Here is a 21,062-nt window from a genome sequence, read left to right as displayed (position 1 = left end):
GAACAGCTTATCCCCCAGCTGAAACTACGGCAGCGGGGATGGGGTGTATGCGCCGCACCATAGATACACACACACACACACACACGCGCACACGCACGCACACACACACACACACACACACAAAGTGTACTTTTTTCTTTGTGAGGACACTGATGGACATAATGCATTCCCAAGCCACTTACCCTGACCTTAACCATCACAAGTAAATGCCTGACCCCAACCTTTACTCTTACCTTAACCTTAACCTAAACCTAACTCTAAGACTAAAACTTAAAACCAAGTCTTAACCCTCAAACAGGCCTTTGAAGGTCTGCTTGAAGGTGAGGACCGTCCAAAATATCCACATTTTTCAAAAATGTCCTCACTCTGAAGGTCTAAAACTTATATTGGTCCCCACAAAGACAGCTGTACAAGCACACACGCTCACACACACACACACGCTCACACACAAACACGCACACGCACAAGCACACACATGCACGCACGCACGCACGCACGCACGCACACACACACACACACACACACACACACACACATACACATACATGCACACGCACACACACACACACACACACACACACACACACACAAAGTGTACTTTTTTCTTTGCGAGGACACTGATGGACATAATGCATTCCCAAGCCACTTACCCTGACCTTAACCATCACAAGTAAATGCCTGACCCCAACCTTTACTCTTACCTTAACCTTAACCTAAACCTAACTCTAAGACTAAAACTTAAAACCAAGTCTGAACCCTCAAACAGGCCTTTGAATGTCTGTTTGAAGTTGAGGACCTGGCAAAATGTCCTAATTTTTCAAAAATGTCCTCACTCTGAAGGTCTAAAACTCAAATTGGTCCCCACCAAGATAGCTGTACAAGAACACACACACACACACCCACACAAAAACACACACACACACATACACAAACACACACACGCACACACACACACACACACACACACACACACACCCACACACACACACACACACACACACACACACACACACACACAGACACCTGATGTAGGCCTTTAGCTACATGTTGAAAAATGACTTCTCTACCACAAAAGATTCACCACGTTATATGTCTGTCTGTCTGAGTCATTCCACTCGACCATAAAATATGGTCATGTCTAGAAAGTAACACACGCATTTGGAAACTCTTGCGAGTTGGTTAAGGTTAGGCACTGATCTTGAATGCTTATGGTTAGTAAAGGTCATCTGGCTGCGAGTCTTGCGAGAGTTTTTGCAAATTCTTGCTGATTTCAGATCAGATTTAGCAATTTGTGAGTTACCTTTTAGACACATCCATACAATATGCAGGTTGTGCAACAAACTGGCAACCATTGTCAAGTGAATGCAATGGGATGAGGGAGGGAGAATGCAACATCTAGTGGCTGAATGAATATACAGTATATACGTATATGTATATATATATATATATATATATATAAAAATATATAAAATAATGTCAATAACGAATGACGATAGACTAATTAACAGTCAGATTAACAAATAATTATGTAAAAATTATATTGGTACTACAATGCCTTTTACAGAATTATTTTGGTGCCCCCTTCCCCATCATATTCTTTTTTGTATTCTTCTCAGGTTTCAGTAGAATAATATAACATTTTGGAATAAAAATACAAATGAGCAGTCCAAAACTGGAGGCCAGAATAGCAAATATTTCCACAGCAACACTGAACTTCCCAGGAGAGCTGACATACGCTGGGATGAAAGTGATCCAGACTGCGCAGAATATCAACATGCTGAAAGTGATAAATTTGGCTTCATTGAAATTATCAGGCAGTTTCCGGGCCAGAAAAGCAAGAATGAAACATAACATGGCCAGAAGTCCTATGTACCCAAGTACAGCCCAGAAGCCTATAGCTGAGCCCAGAGCACACTCTAAGATGATTTTGTCCTTGAATTCCTTAAAATTCTTAAATGGAAAAGGAGGAGAAATTGTTAACCAGAGGATACATATGATAACTTGTATGAGAGTGAAAGCCAGAACACTGAGCCTCTGCTGTACAGGCCCAAACCATTTCATCATATTACTACCTGGAAGTGTGGCCCTGAAGGCCATTAACACCACTATAGTTTTCCCCAGAACACAAGAGATGCAAAGGACAAAGGTGATGCCGAACGCTGTGTGTCGCAGCATGCAGGACCACTCAGAGGGCCGGCCGATGAAGGTCAGAGAGCACAGGAAACACAGAGTCAAGGAGAATAGCAGCAGGAAGCTCAGCTCAGAGTTGTTGGCCCTGACAATAGGAGTTTTTCTGTATCTGAAGAAAATGAATGCCACAACAGCAGTGGCGCATGTTCCAAATAAGGACGCTGCAGTGAGCAGCGCTCCCATGATCTCTTCATATGATAGAAACTCTGCCTCTTTCTTCACACAGGCATCTCTTCTCTCATTTGACCAGAACTCAGGGTGGCATCGCACACAGGTGATAGAATCTGAAAAATAATATTAAAGCAGGTGCAATTCTTCTTCAGTACATTTCAATACATACACACTACATGAGTACCAGTTAATAAATTGACAGCCTTATGACAGTTGCATGGTTAAAGTATAGTATGTAAGTACAAGATACAGTATAAAGAGCTATTATTCATACATGTTTCTTTGTCTTGTTTAATTTCTTACTCTTTAATGTTCTGCTTGACTGGTAGAGCATATTTTGAATTCAATGTGTTGAACTTAACTCAACCTGACTGAGCCATCTCCACGACTCGGTTAAGGTATGTTAATGCTAAAAAAATCCACTAGATATCACTGTGTCTTTAAATAGCATGCCTTTTCTGTCCGCTTTCTTACAGGAAGTTTACAACAAAAAAAGTCATGTCAGACTTACTGGTCTAATTGTCAAAGGCAGGCATATTTTTTTCAACATCATAGTTTCAGAGGCCTTATTGAACAGAATCATATAACTTGCTGATCGAATCAAATTTACCATTTTCTACTAAATAAAAAAACAGGTATATATATATATATATATATATATATATATATATATATTTATTTATGTTTTACTGTCGAAAATGTTCTACCAAACAGTTGAATTGTCCTTAACTGGTGAAAGAAGTGATGTTAAGATAATAACTTAAAAATGTTCCTGAAAAAAAACATATTATTAACAATCACTGCTGTTGATAGCATTTGTTAATATGATATATTTAATTTTATTTCAAGATATATTTGGTGAAGAAAAATATATCTGCATGATTTCTAATAATTTCTGACATATTTTCAAAGTAGCCTACTGTAAATAAGTTTGTGTTAAATATCTAGAATAAATACATGGAGAATAATATTAGTACTGTTAATACTACTAATTCTATGGCAACAAACATACATATGTTGCTATACTGACCTATTACTAGTATAATAAGAGCACATAGTTTATATTTTTATTTGACCATGAAGCAACATCTCAATCATTTGGTAAGGGCCTACATTAATTATTTTTATTGTTGCTCCAAGGACATACAAATGCAAAGATATTTTTGTATCCATTATTTTTTTTCTAAGTGATGACATTGAAGGGTAATATATATTTTCAAATTTCATTTTCCAATGCAGCTGTACAAACACCACAAAATCCACACTTAATGCATTCATTTCAGAGAGAGAGAGAGAGAGATGTCACATGAGACCAAAACTATCTGCATGCTCAGATACCACTAGGAATTGAGAAAATACTGTAGACTTTTTTGTAATATGAGCGAGCTGACCCTTTAATGACCTTTCTTTTTTTTAAATAACTTTTTTACCGATATAATATTACTACACCTGTAATGTTGCTTATTTCTCCCTCTGCACATCTTAAACAGTCATAGCAGCAGACAGGCTTTCCTTTCTGGAGAACCTTGCGAGTTCCTAGAGGACACTTCTCGCTGCAAACTGACAAAGGCACCTGCATGAACAAAAACTACTATCAGAAAAATGTATGGGCATTCAGTTTGACATGGCCTTGTCTTTGCAAACCTCTATTGTAAATTTGATGCAACAAAACCAAACAGTATTATGTCACAATAACTATCACATATACGCTTATAACTAGTGATGGAAAGTAAGTAAGCAAATTTACTCAAGTACTGTACTGAAGTACAATTTCGAGGTATTTGTACTTTACTTGAGCATACCATTTTTTATTACTTTATACTTCTACTCCACTACATCTCAGAGGAAAGTATTGTACTTTTTACTCCACTACATTTATTTGACAATATTAGTTACTTTGCAGATTAATAATATTAAATATTATCAACATATAAATTATGTTGTAATAATATATTAAGATAAAACTTTATTGATCCCTGGGGTAAATTCACAGTTTACCCTGCAGTATATTAAGTAATTTAAATGAGCTCCACCTTTAATGCCTCAACATTATAGTGATGAACACATTAATGCATCAATAATTATAATCCAATAATATTATATATATATATATATATATATATTATTCAGCATAATGAGTACTTTTAACTTTGGTACTTTATATTTTAATTCTAATACATTTATACTTTTACTGACGTAAGATTGTGGTATTACTATTTTCACTGCAGTACTTCTTACGCCCTTTTATTATAACATAGACTGTAATTAACAGTTACAGTGATGACATTGCATCTTACCTGTTTTGAATTCTGTGCCCAAATTAAAGGCTTATTTTGCAGATTCAGCTGTTTTTCTGCAGGTAAAGATGCATCATAAAGACCAACTGTGACAAAGTCCACAATGCCATTTTCTGTTGGCTGCCAGTTTATAATTTCATACTTTGCTGCTGGGTCTCCATTTTCATTAAAGTAGACCTCATCTCCTTCCTTTGTTTTGAACTGAATCTTTTTTATGTGCTGTAAAATCTAAGTCAATGTAAATTGAATTAATACATTATAAATCAATGTCAATTATTATCTAACAAACATTTTATAGGCCTATTGGTTCAACAGACTGCAACAGTTTATTTTTCCAAATTTGAACAATTTACCTTGTTAATGTGACTCAAAAAACTCACCGTAAATGGATCTAGCTGCACCTTGTTGTCACATGTTTTGTTACAGCTCAGAAAGTTGTGAAGCGCGTGGGCTACAGCATACACTCCTTTATAGATATTGTTAAAGATAGGCATGAGCGACATATCTGTGAAGCTGTTTTGCACTCCAGTCAGATCTTCATGTCCAGTACATTCTCTCTGATTCCCTTCTGAAGACTTTGACTGGTTGAATTTACAGCTGAACAATGTCTCCCAAAACTCTGTGAACATTTCATTACTAGATGAACTGAGTGGCTTCACATCCAACATGAACTCTCTCATGCCACTCACATGTGCTTTGGGGATGGACAGGCCTATGGCACCGTCCAGAATGTGATGCCTATCCATGGCTGCAATTTGGGGATCAAAGATCCAGGCCTCACTGCCTACCCACTGGTACCCAGTCAAGTTGTGGTGAGACAACTCATGTAGTAACACATCCATATCCATGTGGGAGAGGAAAGCGACAATCACCTTGGCAGTGGAAGCCTTGATAATGTCAATTGTCTTTTGTATTTTTTCTGGTGGATCCGTTCGAAAGAAAGGTACAGAGTACTCCAGACAGATGCCCAGCTGATGGGCGGTTTCTATGAATGTGGCCATGCCATTATTGCCGTAATCAGCATTTGTTCTAATAGCTCCAACCCAAGTCCAACCAAAGTGTTTGACCAACTGGGCCAGGGCTCTGCTCTGGTAGTAGTCACTGGGTATTGTTCTGAGGAAGGATGGGTACTTTGTTTTGTCACTGAGACAAGCACAAGTAGCAAAGTGGCTGATCTAAAAGAAAAAAAAAAGAAATTAACCTAAATTTCAAGATAAAGATGTGAAATATAAAACATTCATACAGCCAACTCAAATTATTTAAAACCCATTTTGCTATGACATGCTGGAAGAAGTAAAGATTAATAATACCCACCATTGGGATATGAAAAGGTCCGATGACAGTAGCTATAACCATGCAAGGAGAGGAAGAGGTTTCTCCCATAACGGCCTGCACTTGGGCAAGTCTTGTACATGGTGCCTCGGAGGGTGCAGATGCCACTTCATTACCATTAGCCAAGGCCAGTGCAACCCTCACACTTTTGGCCACGGAGCCACAGGTATCGTAGATCTTATAGCCCAGAGAGATACCAGGCAGTAGGTCTGTGCTGTTATTAATCTCCTCTATGGCAAAGAGCATCGCCTGGGTAAACTGGAACTCTCTGAAATTCAAACTAGATGCATACAATTATAAATAATTGACATTTGTCTGTGAAATAGAAACAATAGCATAGTAAATGGAAATATTTGATGGTATTAATACACACAACAGGGAATATTCATCATTCTAAATAATCAGTTTCAAACGTTCTCTTACATATTTTAAGTCTAAATAGATTTCTAATTGACCTTATGCATTGCAGTGGCAGTGGTTTGTGCATGTAGGTATCTTGTCTGTCTTTCCAGCTGCTGTGTAAAGAGAAGATTCCCCCCAACATAATGTCCCCATCCTTAGAAAGCTGGGGGTTCTCAGGATTCCCTCTCTGCCTGCACACAGGCTCCTCGGCCTGAGAGAAAGATGCCACCAGCAACAGCTGTAAGAGTGCCCATCCCTGCTCTGGCCACCTCTCTGTGGATGGCATACTGTCTGAGAGAGCTAAACCACTGGGGGGCATCACATGTACCTCAATGTAAATTCAAAGCTTGCACTGGTATTTATACATGTTGGAGCAGCTTTGACAATAATAATAGAAAGTGAGGTTTTATGTCTGTGGAGTTACAAGGTGGGGCAAGAGGAGGGAGGTGCCCAAACAGAAAAAGTGTTTGGGGCCTTAGCAAGAATGGCAAGTATGAAAGCTTCCACCACCAAATGTCATGGGGTCTGTTGGTCATTGTGTGCTCTCTATGATTGACACCAAGCAGTCACCAGCCTTGCCTGCCATTTTCTTGGTATGAGTATGGAATTACCAAGGACCCTTTACCAAATGAATACCCAGGTTTCTTGAAATCCCCTCCTGCTTCTGGAAATGGGACCCCAAATTCATCCATGAAGTAGCATTTGTCAGGTGACATTTTTTTTGCAAGCACAGTTCCAGATCCGGTTTCTCCTGAACCCATCACTCCAGCCTCTTTTGCAACTCACTTAGCTAACCTCCAGCCTGTAATCTGGCCTGCCTGAAGATCTGGCAGGGCATCGGCGGAGACAGCGGACTGAAGATCTGGCTCAGCGTCAGCGGTGATGGCTAATTGGATGATAGAGATTCGTGGCAGGTGGTCAACGGCATTGGGCAGCGCAGGCTCTGTGGTGCTGAGTAGCAGAGGAACCAGGGGGTTGATAGCCAGGGGGACCATGCCTTCTGATCTGCCTGCCCTGAGCTGGGTAGTCCGCCGCCTGTCTGCCCTGATCCTGTATGTCCTGACAACTATGAGCCTTTAATGCACCTGTTGAGGAGCCACCCAGTTGTACGGCGGCCATCTCTCATCGGATCTCACCTTGCCATTTTCGGGGGTCCCTAGAAGAAGGTATGGACCATGCTATCTCCATGGACCCAAGCCACAATCTTTCCATGTAGCCTACCCCCTGGCAACTGCAGTAGTTACCCACGAGGTACTGGGAATCACTGTTTTAGACAATAGTATACTTCCAACTTTGCGGCACTAGTTAGCCCTTCCGTGCCTTTCAACTTGACAATGTTGTCCTGCATACAGCCAGGTCCATGAAAATGGGAGTTTGGTATGGACAAATTGGATTAGCCTCCACAGAGCCCTGGTCTTCACCCCATCAAAAACCTTTAGGTTAAACTGAAACACAGACTGTGATCCAGGCTGTATCACCCGACATCAGTGCGTAAATTAATTTATTCCTAATTCTAAGACAATTGTGGCTGAATGGGAGGAAATTTCAGCAGTCAAATTTAAAAATCCTGTGGACAGTCTTCAAAGGAGAGTGTCGTAGAGCTGCATATTATACCCATAATTTTAGTGCGATATGTTCAACAATTATACAGGGATGTAAAGTTTGGGTAACCACATCATTCTGGTCATATCATGTAGATAGATAGATAGATAGATAGATAGATAGATATATCATCGTTAATGTGCTAATACAATGTTATATGGAAAACAGAAAGTGAAGTGAGTGTCAAATCTAAACTGTCTATTACAGGAATTGAAATATGGATGTTGTCTGTAAACCATTCAGCAAACCACAATAAGTGTTGAATCCCCTTTCAATATTTTTAAAACAAAAGCATATGAACTTAAATGAATGTCTTTATTTATTTTATTCATTATTGAAGTTTGGTGAGTTCAACAGGCAACATCATGGACAAAGGGCACTGTCTTGTACAAAGGCCTCACAAGTTCTCCAGTAGCAATCTTAAGGGGATCATGATGAAACAGCCCTGACGGGAAGTTTCCAGTGTAAGCCTTGAGGACAGGTATGGAGTGGATGTAGGCTGGAGACACTGTGAACTCTGGAGGGAGTTTGTTAGTTCGTTAGAGTGCTTGTGAGCGGGAAGAGCCTGAGGTGTAAGTCATGGTCAGGCCAGAGGCACATGCACTTCACCACATGTGCTCCAATCAACCCCCAAAGGACATAACCTCTGGAGAGGTCCAAAGTTTTTTCATAAACTAACAGGCATCTCTGCAAACACACAAACAACAATTTCATTTTTAATTAAAGAAGGCCTCTGAGGCATATCAGCTGACTATTAAACATCCCTCTGACTGGAAAATAACAATAACACCATATTAAATATCACATGGCCCAATGCCTCGCAAAATCAGGTGTGTGTTAAATTGTTTATTTTGATCAGTTGTCAAAAGTGTAACTTTAATTCCATCATCCAAATGCAGAATTCCCTAAAAATTATGTGACATGTAGGGTAAAATAATAGAAACAGCACCGGAGCAGCTGTGGCTCGGTACGAGGTGGTGAACTGGCAGCGCGGATCAGATGACTCAGTCCAGTTTAAACCTGTTGGCTATTATGACGCCTCCCTACCTCCTGGACAGAAGTTTGTCCTCAAAACTGAAGCAATAATGAGGCCTGGAGGGAAGACAGAGGCAAATATCATAATTGACAGTAACATGTACATTTATGTAATTCAAGGGTTTGACATGCAATTTGACAATGAAAAACATTTTCTTTGATTCAAATTCGCCTGTGTCAATGTGCAGTGAGCGCTGTCGTCAAGGAACTTATAAAGTCCTGCAGAAAGGAAAGTCGGTCTGCTGCTATGACTGTATACCCTGTGCAGAGGTATGTGCTCCACAGACCTGAGATGAGCCAATTTCCATATATTGTTTACTACACACTCTATGTTATATATTAAAGCTCGCTATGGTACAGTCTCTTATTTACGTTTTTAGGTTGTGAACTGATACAATTACAATAACAGTGACAATATTTCTATTAAAGATTATTATGACTGCAAAAGTGTCCTGAAGAGTATTGGTCCAATCATAACAGAGATGTATGTGTACTGAAAAATGTTGAGTTCCTCTGCTTCACTGAGGTTATGGGTATAATACTTATAAAAAATAGTAATTTTCACTTTGTTTGGCGTGTTCCTCACTTTAATTGTGGCCACTCTATTTTTGATCATTATGGACTCTCCATTTGAGAGGGCCATCAACTCTGGGCTGAGCTTCCTGCTGCTCTTCTCCCTGACTCTGTGTTTCCTGTGCTCTCTGACCTTCATCGGCCGGCCTTCTGAGTGGTCCTGCATGCTGCGACACACAGCGTTCAGCATCACCTTTGTCCTCTGCATCTCTTGTGCTCTGGGGAAAATGATAGTGGTGTTAATGGCCTTCAGGGCTACACTTCCAGGTAGTAATGTAGTAATGTGTAGTGTGTAATGTGATGAAATGGTCCGGGCCTGCACAGCAGAGGCTCAGTGTCCTGACTTTCACTCTCATACAGGTTGTAATTTGCATACGTTGGCTGACAATCAACCCTCCTTTTCCATCAAAAACATGAAACACTATAAAGAGAAGATTATACTAGAGCATGCCCAGCAGCTCTCCTGGGAAGTTCACTGTGGCTGTGGAGATATTTCCCATTCTGGCCTCCAGTTATGGACTACTTCTCTTTGCACCAAAGTGCTTTATTATTGTTCTCAAACCTGAACTCAACACAAAAATACATCTCATGGGGAAAACAGGATCTCATTAAACATAAATGAAATGACAGCATTTTACTATTTTATTTCATGGCTTGTGGTTTGGCTTTAATTTTGAAGTGACCCCAGAATCATTTTCACTTAAAAATACATATAATATAGCTTTCTTTTTTCTCTGTATCAAAATCTAAATAAATGCTACAAAGCAACTATATATTCTTTCCAAAGTCAACTCAACATTGTTGACTGGCAGTTAAACTCACATTTTGATTTTAGGTAATTCCATGATGTAGGGAATCCTACCTATTGGGTGCTTCAATAGACAGTTAAAACATACTTTCGGCGAAAAATACTTGCAGCGATGATTGGGCCCTCGCACCTTCGCGTGCGTCTGGGGTACTGGCGGGACACCGATTGACGCGGCCGGGCACAATGAACCTGGAACTATGCTGAGTGCAATGATGCCTGCAACTAGAGTCTGCGACCAAACGTTCATGGATTCTGAAAAGGGACGGGGCTAAAGTGTTCGGGGCGGGGAACACCGTCATTAATGAAAGAGGATCTCCGTAGTGAGTCCAATGATGCCTCTCACGACTCAGACAAAAGTCTACGACAAACGGTTCAAGAGTTATGAACGGGGGCGTTGCTATGTGTAGGGGGCGAGAATAACCATACCAATGGATCTGCTGCATGCAATGATTCCTCCCACAAGAGTCTATGACAAATGGTTCATGAGTTATGGAATGGGGCGGAACTTATGTGTAGGGGCGAGGCTCTGAGTTTATATTGGCATGTGAATGACGGCAGGCCTGGACCATTATCATGGCTGTGAAATTTGGAGCAGATCAAATCAAATCAAATCAATTTATTTTTGTATAGCGTCAAATCACAACAGAAGTTATCTCAAGACGCTTTATATATAGAGCAGGTCTATGACCGTACACCATAGTTTTGAGACCCAACAGGATCCACCAAGCGCACTATGGCCAGGAAAAACTCCCCGATTACTGGGAAGAAACCTGGAGCAGAACCGGGCGCAGGGCGGGCGGCCATCTGCCGAGACCGGCTGGGGGGATAGATAGATAGAGAGAGAGTGAGAGAGAGAGAGAGAGAGAGAGAGAAAGAGATAGAGAGAGAGAGCTATAGAAGCAGCCACAATAGCAGTCTAGCAGCTGTAATAGCTAATACAAGTAGGGCTGATAACACAAAACCAATAGTGGTGGATGGAAAGAGTGATAATACAACTATCGGAAAGCCAGCACTGTCCAGCATCTCTCCTCAGTACGTCCATGTGTATTGGTGTGGGACGTCCCTGCGATCGATGCCCGTGCATTGGTTCCTGCAGCATCAGCATGCTTGCTGGGAGCTCTTGATGTCTTTGGCAGTGATTGAGAAGTGTTATTCTCCAGGCTGCCACATTGTCACTAGGTGTTGGAAATCCCTCGTTAGCATTGGTAGTCCCTCGTACAGACGTAGTTAATTAGGGATGGTAGCAGTTGGTGTCAAGCAGGCACCGACGCGGCAGCAGATGCAGCCACAATACCGGAGACCACCAAGATCCAGGTGAAACCCTGCTCCAAGTGTACCCATGCTCCAGGTATAACCTCGCTCCCGGTGTGATCCCGCTCCAGGTATGACCTCACTCCAGGTGTGACCCCGCTCCACGGTTAGCTGCGAGACAAGGAGGCACAAGGACTCCCGGGAAGGAATGAAGTTAGTAACAACATGGACATGGGACATGAGTATATACAGAAGGAGAGGGGAGCTCAGTGTGTCATAGGAAGTTCCTTATGACAGTGTGTCATAGGAAGTCCCCCGGCAGTCTATGCCTATAGCAGCTTAAGTATAAGCGTTATCAAAGAGGAAAGTCTTTAGCCTACTCTTAAATGTAGAGACGGTGTCTGCCTCCCGGACTGAAACTGGGTTCCAGAGAAGAGGAGCTTGATAGCTGAAGGCTCTGGCTCCCATTCTACGTTTGGAGACTCTAGGAACCTCAAGTAACCCTGCATTCTGTGAGCGCAGTGCTCTAGTGGGGTAGTAGGGTACTATGAGCTCTTTAAGATATGATGGGGCCTGACCGTTTAGCGCTTTGTAGGTGAGGAGGACGATTTTAAAATCTATTCTGGATTTTACAGGCAGCCAGTGCAGAGAAGCTAATACAGGCGTAATATGATCTCTTTTTCTAGTTCTAGTCAGTACATGTGCTGCAGCATTCTGGATCAACTGGAGAGTCTTAAGAGACTTATTGGAGCAGCCTGATAATAAGGAATTGCAGTAATCGAGTCTAGAGGTAACAAATGCATGGACTAATTTTTCTGCATCATTTTGACACAGGATGTGCCTGATCTTCGCAATGTTACGTAGATGAAAGAAGGCAGTCCGTGAGGTTTGTTTTATGTGAAAGTTAAAGGACATATCCTGGTCGAAGACAACTCCCAGATTCCTTACGGTGGTGCTGGAGGCCAGGGCAATGCCATCTAAAGTAACTATATCATTAGATAATTTGTTTCGGAGGTGCTCAGGGCCTAGTACAATAACTTCAGTTTTGTCTGAGTTTAACATCAGGAAATTGCAGGTCATCCAGGTTTTTATGTCCTTAAGGCATGCTTGAAGTTTAGTTAACTGGTTTGTTTCGTCTGGCTTGATCGATAGATATAATTGGGTATCATCTGCATAACAATGAAAGTTTATGGAGTGTTTTCTAATAACATTGCCTAAGGGAAGCATATATAAGGTAAATAGAATTGGTCCAAGTACAGAACCCTGTGGAACTCCGTGACTAACTTTGGCGTACATGGAGGACTCATCGTTGACATGTACAAACTGAGATCGATCTGATAAATAGGACTTAAACCAACTTAGTGCAGTTCCTTTAATGCCAATTAAATGTTCCAGTCTTTGTAATAGGATGTCATGGTCAATGGTGTCGAAAGCAGCACTGAGATCTAGCAAGACAAGTACAGAGACAAGTCCTTTGTCCGATGCCATTAGAAGGTCATTTGTAATTTTCACTAGTGCTGTCTCTGTGCTATGGTGCACTCTAAATCCTGACTGATAATCTTCGAATAAATGATTGTTCTGTAGAAAGTCACACAGCTGACTGGCAACTACTTTCTCGAGTATTTTGGAGGTAAAGGGAAGGTTAGATACAGGTCTATAGTTGGCTAGGACCTCTGGATCAAGAGTGGGCTTTTTAAGAAGAGGTTTAATTACAGCTACTTTAAAGGACTGTGGTACATAGCCTGTTAGTAAAGACACATTGATCATATCCAGTAAAGAGGTGCTAACTAGAGGTAAAACTTCTTTAAGCAGTCTAGTTGGAATAGGGTCTAAGAGACAGGTAGATGATTTAGATGAGGAGATCAGTGAGGTTAATTTGTGGAGATCGATAGGAGAAAAGCAGTCTAAATATATATCAGGTTGTACAGCTGTTTCTAAGGTTCCTAAGTTTGAGGATAAATTGGTACCAGTTGACGGTAGGAGGTGATTAATTTTGTCTCTAATAGTTATGATTTTATCATTAAAGAAACTCATGAAGTCACTACTACTGAGGGTTGTAGGAATACATGGCTCAATAGAGCTGTGACTTTCTGTCAGCCTGGCTACAGTGCTGAATAGAAACCTAGGGTTGTTCTTATTTTTCTCTATTAATGATGAGTAATGGGCTGCTCTGGCATCACAGAGAGCCTTCCTATTTGTTTTAAGACTATCTTGCCAGACTAAATGAGATTCTTCCTGTTTGGTGGAACGCCATATCCTTTCCAGTTTCCTCGATGCTTGCTTTAATTTGCGTGTTTGAGGGTTATACCATGGAGCTGACTTCCTTTGTTTTACTAACTTCTTTTTTAGAGGGGCAACAGAATCAAGTGTGACTCGCAGTGAGTCTGTAGCACTATCTACAAGATGATCAATTTGGGTAGGGCTAAAATTAACATACGAGTCCTCTGTTATATTGAGACATGGTATTGAATTTAATGCTGATGGAATCGCTTCCTTAAATTTAGCTACAACACTATCGGATAGACATCTAGTGTACACACTTTTGTCTGATGGTGTATAGTCTAGTAATAAGAATTCAAAAGTGATTAAATAATGGTCTGATAAAAGAGAGTTCTGTGGAAAAACAATTAAATGTTCAATTTCAACGCCATATGACATAACAAGGTCGAGGGTGTGGTTAAAGCGGTGAGTGGGTTTATGCACGTTCTGCGAGAAACCAATTGAATCTAATAAAGAGATAAACGCAGTACTGAGGCTATCATTATCAACGTCCACATGAATATTAAAATCACCTACTATAATGACTTTATCTGTTTTCAGGACTAAGCTTGATAGAAACTCTGAGAATTCAGATAGAAATTCAGAATATGGGCCTGGAGCGCGGTACACTATAACAAATAAAATTGGCTGTAGTGCTTCCCAGGTTGGGTGTGAAAGACTAAGAACAAGGCTTTCAAATGAGTTATAATTTAGTTTAGTTTTAGGGTTTATTAATAGGCTTGAGTCGAAGATGGCTGCAACTCCACCTCCTCGGCCGGTGTCTCGAGGAATGTGAGTATTAATATGACTCGGGGGAGTGGATTTGTTTAGGCTGACATATTCTTCCTGACACAGCCAGGTTTCAGTAAGACAAAATAAATCAATGTGATTATCTGATATTAAATCATTTACTAGTAGAGCTTTAGATGACAGAGATCTAATATTTAAGAGTCCACATTTAATTATCCTGTTTTGTTGCTTTATTGCAGTGCTAGTGTTAGATTTTATTAGATTATTATGTTTAACTCCTCTTCTGTTTACTTTTGATTTAATTAATTTAGGTGGGGCAGACACAGTCTCAGTTAGGTTTGGGGTTAAGCTATGGGTGGGTAACTGCTCTAATGGAAGCGCAGAGAAGTGTGTAAGACTATAGCTCTGCGTCCTGGAATGACCCCTGGTTTGTCATGGATTTGTTCCACCAACAATCTTGGTCAGATTTCTGAATAAGAGAGCCGCACCATCCAAAGTAGGATGAATGCCGTCTCTCCTAATCAGACCAGGAATTCCCCAGAAAGGGTTCCAATTGTCAATGAAGCCCACATCGTTTGCTGGACACCACCTCGACAGCCAGCTGTGGAATGACTTCATGCGGCTATACATGTCGTCACTGGTCAAATTGGGGAGGGGACCAGAGACAACTACGGAGTCTGACATTGTTTTTGCATATGCACACACCGATTGGACATTAACTTTAGTGACCTCCGATCGACGTAACCGGGTGTCATTACCGCCGACGTGAATAACAATCTTACTGTATTTACGTTTATCCTTAGCCAGCAGTTTCAAAACAGATTCAATGTCGCCTGCTCTGGCCCCCGGGATGCAATTAACTATGGCAGCTGACTTCGCTAACTTCACGTTCCGCAAAATGGAGCTGCCGATAACCAGAGTTGGTTTCTCAGCGGGTGTGTCGCTGAGAGGGGAATATCTGTTAGAAACGTGAAGTGGTTGGTGGTTAACCGTGGGCTTCAGGGTACGACTATGCGTCCTTCGGACAGTCACCCAGCCTCCCGGCTGCTCGGGGGTTGCCGGGGGGCGGCTAGCAGAAGCTAAGCTTGGCCGGTCTGCACCGGCTAGGGGCTGGCTAACTACAGAAGAAGCTAAAGCTAAAGTGCAGAACCGGGCTTCTAACTCGCTAACCCTCGCCTCCAATGCAGCGAATGCACTACACCTAATACATGTACCATTATCTCTAAAGGAGGCAGAGGAATAACTAAACATAAGACACACAGAGCAGGGGAGAGCAGGAGAAGGAGAGAGAACAGGAGAGCAGGGGAGAGCAGGAGAGGGAGAGAGAACAGGAGAGCAGGGGAGAGCAGGAGAGGGAGAGAGAACAGGAGAGCAGGGGAGAGCAGGAGAGGGAGAGAGAACAGGAGAGCAGGGGAGAGCAGGAGAGGGAGAGAGAACAGGAGAGCAGGAGAGAGGAGAAGCCATCGCTAACGGCTAAGCTACTGCTAAGCTACTGTTATGCTACGATACGATAGCCCAGCTAGCGTTAGCCGAGCTGAATATGTGTGGTTAAGTCTCTAAAGAGGAGTGAGTTATGAGTGCTTAAGCAGAACTAGTGTAGATATAAATGTAGCGGGTAATTATCCGCTGTAATGAAGAGTATATGACTATATTGCCCTGGATGTGCTAGAGCAGCTACAGAACACAGCAGCACACAGAAAGACAGGCAACCGGAAATCTAGTCAGATTGGACTATGTACAGTGGAGTTACAATAACTTCCTGTTTCATGGCGAATGGCCCAAATTGGCCGCCACACCACAGCAAATTCGTTCAATGAAAACTCAAGATTTTAATAACTTTTCATCCTTAAGGTCTTTAGATGGTTCTGACCAAATTTCTGATCAATCTGATTAATTAATGGAGGAGTTTGTTACACGGCCTATAAAACGCTAAAAATGGGCAAAAATGGGCAAAAATGGTACAGTGAATTCAAAATGGCTGACTTCCTTTTGAGTTTGGGTATACCTCCAAGAAGCTTTTTTGTGCGTCCCCACATGTTAATTTGCATTTAATATATACAATTTTTTTTTAAATCATGTTCTGTAATATTGTAGTGGCTATCTTTAGTCTTCATACTTCTATCTTCGTCTTAACTTACTTTCTGTCATTAACCACACTTCAAAGACGACATCACAATGTTTTACGCGTTGAGTCGGCCCGGTAGCAACGCCAACGGCAACGGTAAAACAACCGTGTTGCTCCGCCGGTAACTCATTTTATTTACAACTGAACCTTTTCACAATAAAAGTCATTTCACAATAAAAGTTCACTTCCTGTCCCTAAGTCACGTGTGTACGGAAGCCTCACAGGACTAAACTCAAATTCACAGTGGTAAACATACAGGAAGGAATCACCATATATAGTCATAATATTCTCTCATATTTAACTGACATATATTTCTCACTGAACTTCAGCAAATAATATTATCAACACAATAAACATAAGCTTGGCACTAGTAAATGGCGCTTACATTCCGGCCCCTAATTGTTACTGCTGAGGCATAACAATTACACATTAACACATTAAAGCGTCATGTAACTTAAAACTCAGGATTTATATGACTGACTTATTTAAACATGAACTTATATTCATTTCCTAAACAGTACATTTCAAATACACATTTAGTTTGAATACAAAATTTACTCAAATGTAGTATGTAGCATAAATCTCATGCTTTAAGCACAATTATATCATACATGAAATATAAACATCTACACTTGGTCATCCATTTCAAGCAACAGACATAACTTATCTGTTGGCCTTTCCAAAAGACTAGTTTTAGTTTTCACAAAAACACGTCTGACAAGTCCGTTTGAATCAGATATTGTCCTTTCAACTTTTGCCATCAACCAGGAGCTTCTTGGTGCACTGTCATCAACTATGAGGACGACATCTCCTGGTTTCAGATTTCTCCTGGGTACTAACCACTTCTGTCTTTCTTGCAAAAGCGGCAAGTACTCCTTTGTCCAACGCTTCCAAAAGATGTCAGACAGGTACTGTACCTGTTTCCACCTCCTCTTGACATACAGATCTTCCTTTTGAAATACTCCAGGTGGTAGCACTGGTTGTCTTTTAAGAAGAAGTATGTGGTTTGGTGTCAGCGCTTCTAGATCATCTGGATCATTTGAGACTCTTGTTATTGGCCTGCTATTGATAATTGCCTCAACTTCACATAACAATGTCTGGAGGCATTCATCGTCGAGGGGCTGCTGTTTCAGAGTCTGGTTAAGAATTTTCCTTACAGATCGTATCTGCCTCTCCCAAACGCCACCAAAATGTGAACCTGCTGGTGGGTTGAATATCCAGGTAATGCCTTTCTGGATGAGCATGTCTGAGATTTTTGATTGATTCCAACCTTTAATTGCTTCACGCATTTCTTTCTCTGCTCCCACCAGGTTTGTGCCATTATCTGATCTCATAACAGACACTTGACCTCTCCTAGCAATAAATCTCCTAAATGCATTTATGCATGAGTCAGTGTCGAGTGAATGGGCAACTTCTATGTGAATTGCTCTAACAGTAAGACATGTGAACAATACACCATACCTCTTGACTCTACTTCGCCCACGCTTGACCTCAAAGGGTCCAAAAAAGTCTATTCCCACATTAGTGAATGGGGGCTTGTCAGGTATCAAACGATCTTGTGGCAGATTTGCCATTCTCTGTTCACCAGGTTTTGCTGAGATCTTTTTGCATGTAACACACTTAGACAGTATTTTCCTAATGGCAGAGTCTGCTTGTGGAATCCAGAATCTCTCTCTCAGTCTGGATAGTGTATAATTCCTTCCACCATGTCCTGTTTCTTGGTGAATATGTCTGAGAATCAAAGTGGAAACATGATGACCTTTAGGAAGAATCACAGGATGCTTAGCATCTTCTGGCAATGCAGACTGATGCAACCTCCCTCCAACTCTTAAAATCCCATTTTGAAGAACAGGATCAAGCTTGACTATGTGACTGCTCCCTTTAAGCTTATCACCTTTCTGAAGAGAAATAAGCTCATCACCAAAGCCTTGACTTTGACAAAACTTGATAATCTCAATTTCTCCCATTGCAACATCTTCAGCAGTGAGCAGAGATCCCTTCATGGTTGATCTGAACTTGTGTATTTTGCTTGTAACCATCTCAGTTTTCTTCTCATGACTCCAAGTGTCACTTGCCTGTGAGATGAGAAACTTACGATGTGTGCTCAGCTTATGAAGCAGTTGTTTGAATCTCATCATCCAGGAAACTGCCTTTTTTAGACAGTGCCACTCTGAATAGTGACAAATCAGCTTGTTAAGTGGGTTTTCATGCACATCTGTGGCATTCACACACATTGCTCCTTTAACTTCAACATCATCTGTGTGTATTTCTCTCATGTCTGGTGAAACTGGCCAATGTTCCTTGTCCTTTGTCAAAAACTGTGGCCCAGCAATCCAGGTTTGACATCTTGTGAATGTGTCTGCATTCATTCCTCTTGATGTATAATCAGCGGGATTCAACTCTGAATTAACATACATCCACTGACTTGGTTTAGTATTGTCGCTGATGAGTGACACTCTGTTTGCTACAAATGTTTTGTACCTGACATTTTTATTGGCAATGTACCTTAACACAGTAGTACTATCAGACCAAAGCACTGATTCTTCCAGCGGCATTTGCAGCTCCTTTCTCATGAGCCGGTCCATTTTTACAGCAACTGCAGCTGCTGTTAATTCCAGCCTCGGAATCGTTGTTTGTTTCAGCGGTGACACTCTCGACTTGCTGATGATGAATGAACAGTGAGTTTCTCCTTTTCCATTTGTTATGCGAAGGTAGGTAACAACTCCGTAGCCTTTTTCACTCGCATCAGCGAAGTGATGCAACTGTGCTGATGTGATTTTTCCAAATCCAGTTGGTTTCAGGCATCTATCCACAGTGAAACCATGAAGCTTTGTGAGGTCAGAAAGCCACCTTTGTGACCTTTGAGCCAATTCAGCAGGGATATCCTCATCCCAGGAGACTTTCCTACCACATAGCTCCTGCAGGATCATTTTTGCTGGAAGGATGACTGGTGACAGAAATCCTAATGGATCATATATAGCACTCACAAATGAGAGGATACCACGTCTTGTCTGTGGCGTATGTTTTGCATTTATCCTGATCTTGAATACATCTGACTCTGTGCACCAGTTTACTCCTAAGACTCTTTCATCAGGTAACACATCATGACTGAGATCCAAATCCTTAACCTCCTTTGCCCTTTCTGTTTCAGGTATAGTGGCAAGGACGGCTCTGCTATTGCTCATCCACTTTGTTAAATGGAATCCTCCACTCTCACACAGTGCTGTTAAGTCCTTGACCATAGCACACGCTTGGGTTTCATCTGATACTGACTGTAGACAATCATCTACATAAAAATTGTTCAGAACTGCTTTAACTGCAGCAGGTGGCATTTTGTCTTTAGCATCTTCAGCTGTCCTCCTCAGTGCAAAGTTGGCACAGCTGGGGGAGGAAGTCGCCCCAAACAAGTGCACAACCATCTTGTATTCTTGCAGAGGTTCGTTCAAGTCTCCATTCGGCCACCATAGGAAACGCAGAAGGTCACTGTCCTCTGGTGGTACTCTCACTTGGTGATACATAGCCTCTATGTCTGACATTAAGGCAATGTGGTCATGTCTGAATCGTGTCAACACTCCAACAACTGAGTTTGTTAAATCTGGACCTTGCAAAAGTTCTCCATTTAATGACTTGCCTTGATATGTTACTGCACAGTCAAAAACTACACGGAGCTTCCGTTTTTGTGGGTGGTACACCCCATGATGAGGTATGTACCAAACTCTCTCATCTTCAGACACAGTCTCTTCATTTGGTACTGGAACTGCGTAACCTTTAATCAACAGGTCAGACATGAAGCTTTGATATTCTCTGTGAAACTCCTTGTTTTTGGTAAGTTTCCTTTTCAGGTTTTCTGTTCTCTGCACAACTACACTGCGGTTGTTGGGCATTTTGACAGCCTTGTTTCTTAAAGGAAGACGTATACTGTAGTGTCCATCAACCACTTTAACTGTTTCATTGACAGAGTCCATAAACTGAATGTCTTCTTGTGACATTTCCTGTTTTTCTTCACTTGCCTTTTCTGGAAAATCGTGGTTGAATTGTTGCATCAGCATGTCTTCTACCCTTGCAATAGAGATGCGATTTACAGAAACACTTAGTCCACTTTCAGGTGGCGTAGTACAATCATCTCTCCTGAGAGGACCGTTGATGACCCATCCTAGGATTGTGCGAACTGCATATGGACCGTCATCCTCACTGTGAATGACCTCCCATGGCTCCATAGCCTTGTAAGCATCACATCCTATCAACAGTCCAATGTCTGCATCTATGT

The 21,062-nt window shown here is 41.4% G+C and overlaps 2 protein-coding genes across 2 annotated transcripts; both read right to left on the bottom strand.

Moving 5' to 3' along the window:
* Positions 1-602: 602 nt before the first annotated feature.
* On the bottom strand, positions 603-9,468 carry LOC119491750 (extracellular calcium-sensing receptor-like). Its single transcript, XM_037775959.1, has 7 exons — positions 9,100-9,468; positions 6,446-6,603; positions 5,973-6,270; positions 5,039-5,833; positions 4,659-4,886; positions 3,811-3,934; positions 603-2,474 (listed from the first exon to the last, which is right to left on the bottom strand). Exons 1-7 carry the CDS (start codon positions 9,133-9,135, stop codon positions 1,567-1,569), a joined length of 2,547 nt encoding a protein of 848 aa, XP_037631887.1. The 5' UTR covers positions 9,136-9,468; the 3' UTR covers positions 603-1,566.
* A 7,285-nt stretch (positions 9,469-16,753) lies between these two features.
* Positions 16,754-18,799, bottom strand: LOC119491753. The gene is made up of 2 exons (XM_037775961.1): positions 17,580-18,799; positions 16,754-17,539 (listed from the first exon to the last, which is right to left on the bottom strand). The coding sequence occupies exons 1-2, from the start codon at positions 18,796-18,798 to the stop codon at positions 17,496-17,498; spliced, it is 1,263 nt and encodes a 420-aa protein (XP_037631889.1). The 5' UTR covers position 18,799; the 3' UTR covers positions 16,754-17,495.
* Between the last annotated feature and the right edge of the window lie 2,263 nt (positions 18,800-21,062).

The sequence above is a fragment of the Sebastes umbrosus genome, chromosome 7 (genome assembly GCF_015220745.1).
Source record: "Sebastes umbrosus isolate fSebUmb1 chromosome 7, fSebUmb1.pri, whole genome shotgun sequence".
Lineage (NCBI taxonomy): Eukaryota > Metazoa > Chordata > Actinopteri > Perciformes > Sebastidae > Sebastes > Sebastes umbrosus.
Note: the sequence above shows the minus strand (reverse complement) of the source record. Positions and strands in the feature narration are given on the sequence as shown.

Bases quoted from the DNA above. Each gene is read 5' to 3' on its own strand.
- LOC119491753 (XM_037775961.1), bottom strand. From the start codon at position 18,798: ATGAAGGGATCTCTGCTCACTGCTGAAGATGTTGCAATGGGAGAAATT. The intron at 17,540-17,579 runs GTGCACCAAGAA...AAAAGTTGAAAG, and splicing joins CGTCCTCATAGTTGATGACA to GACAATATCTGATTCAAACG.
- LOC119491750 (XM_037775959.1), bottom strand. From the start codon at position 9,135: ATGTACATGTTACTGTCAATTATGATATTTGCCTCT. The intron at 6,604-9,099 runs GTCTTCCCTCCA...TCTTTCTCTCAG, and splicing joins CAATTATGATATTTGCCTCT to GCCGAGGAGCCTGTGTGCAG. The intron at 5,834-5,972 runs GTGGGTATTATT...TTTTTCTTTTAG, and splicing joins GACCTTTTCATATCCCAATG to ATCAGCCACTTTGCTACTTG.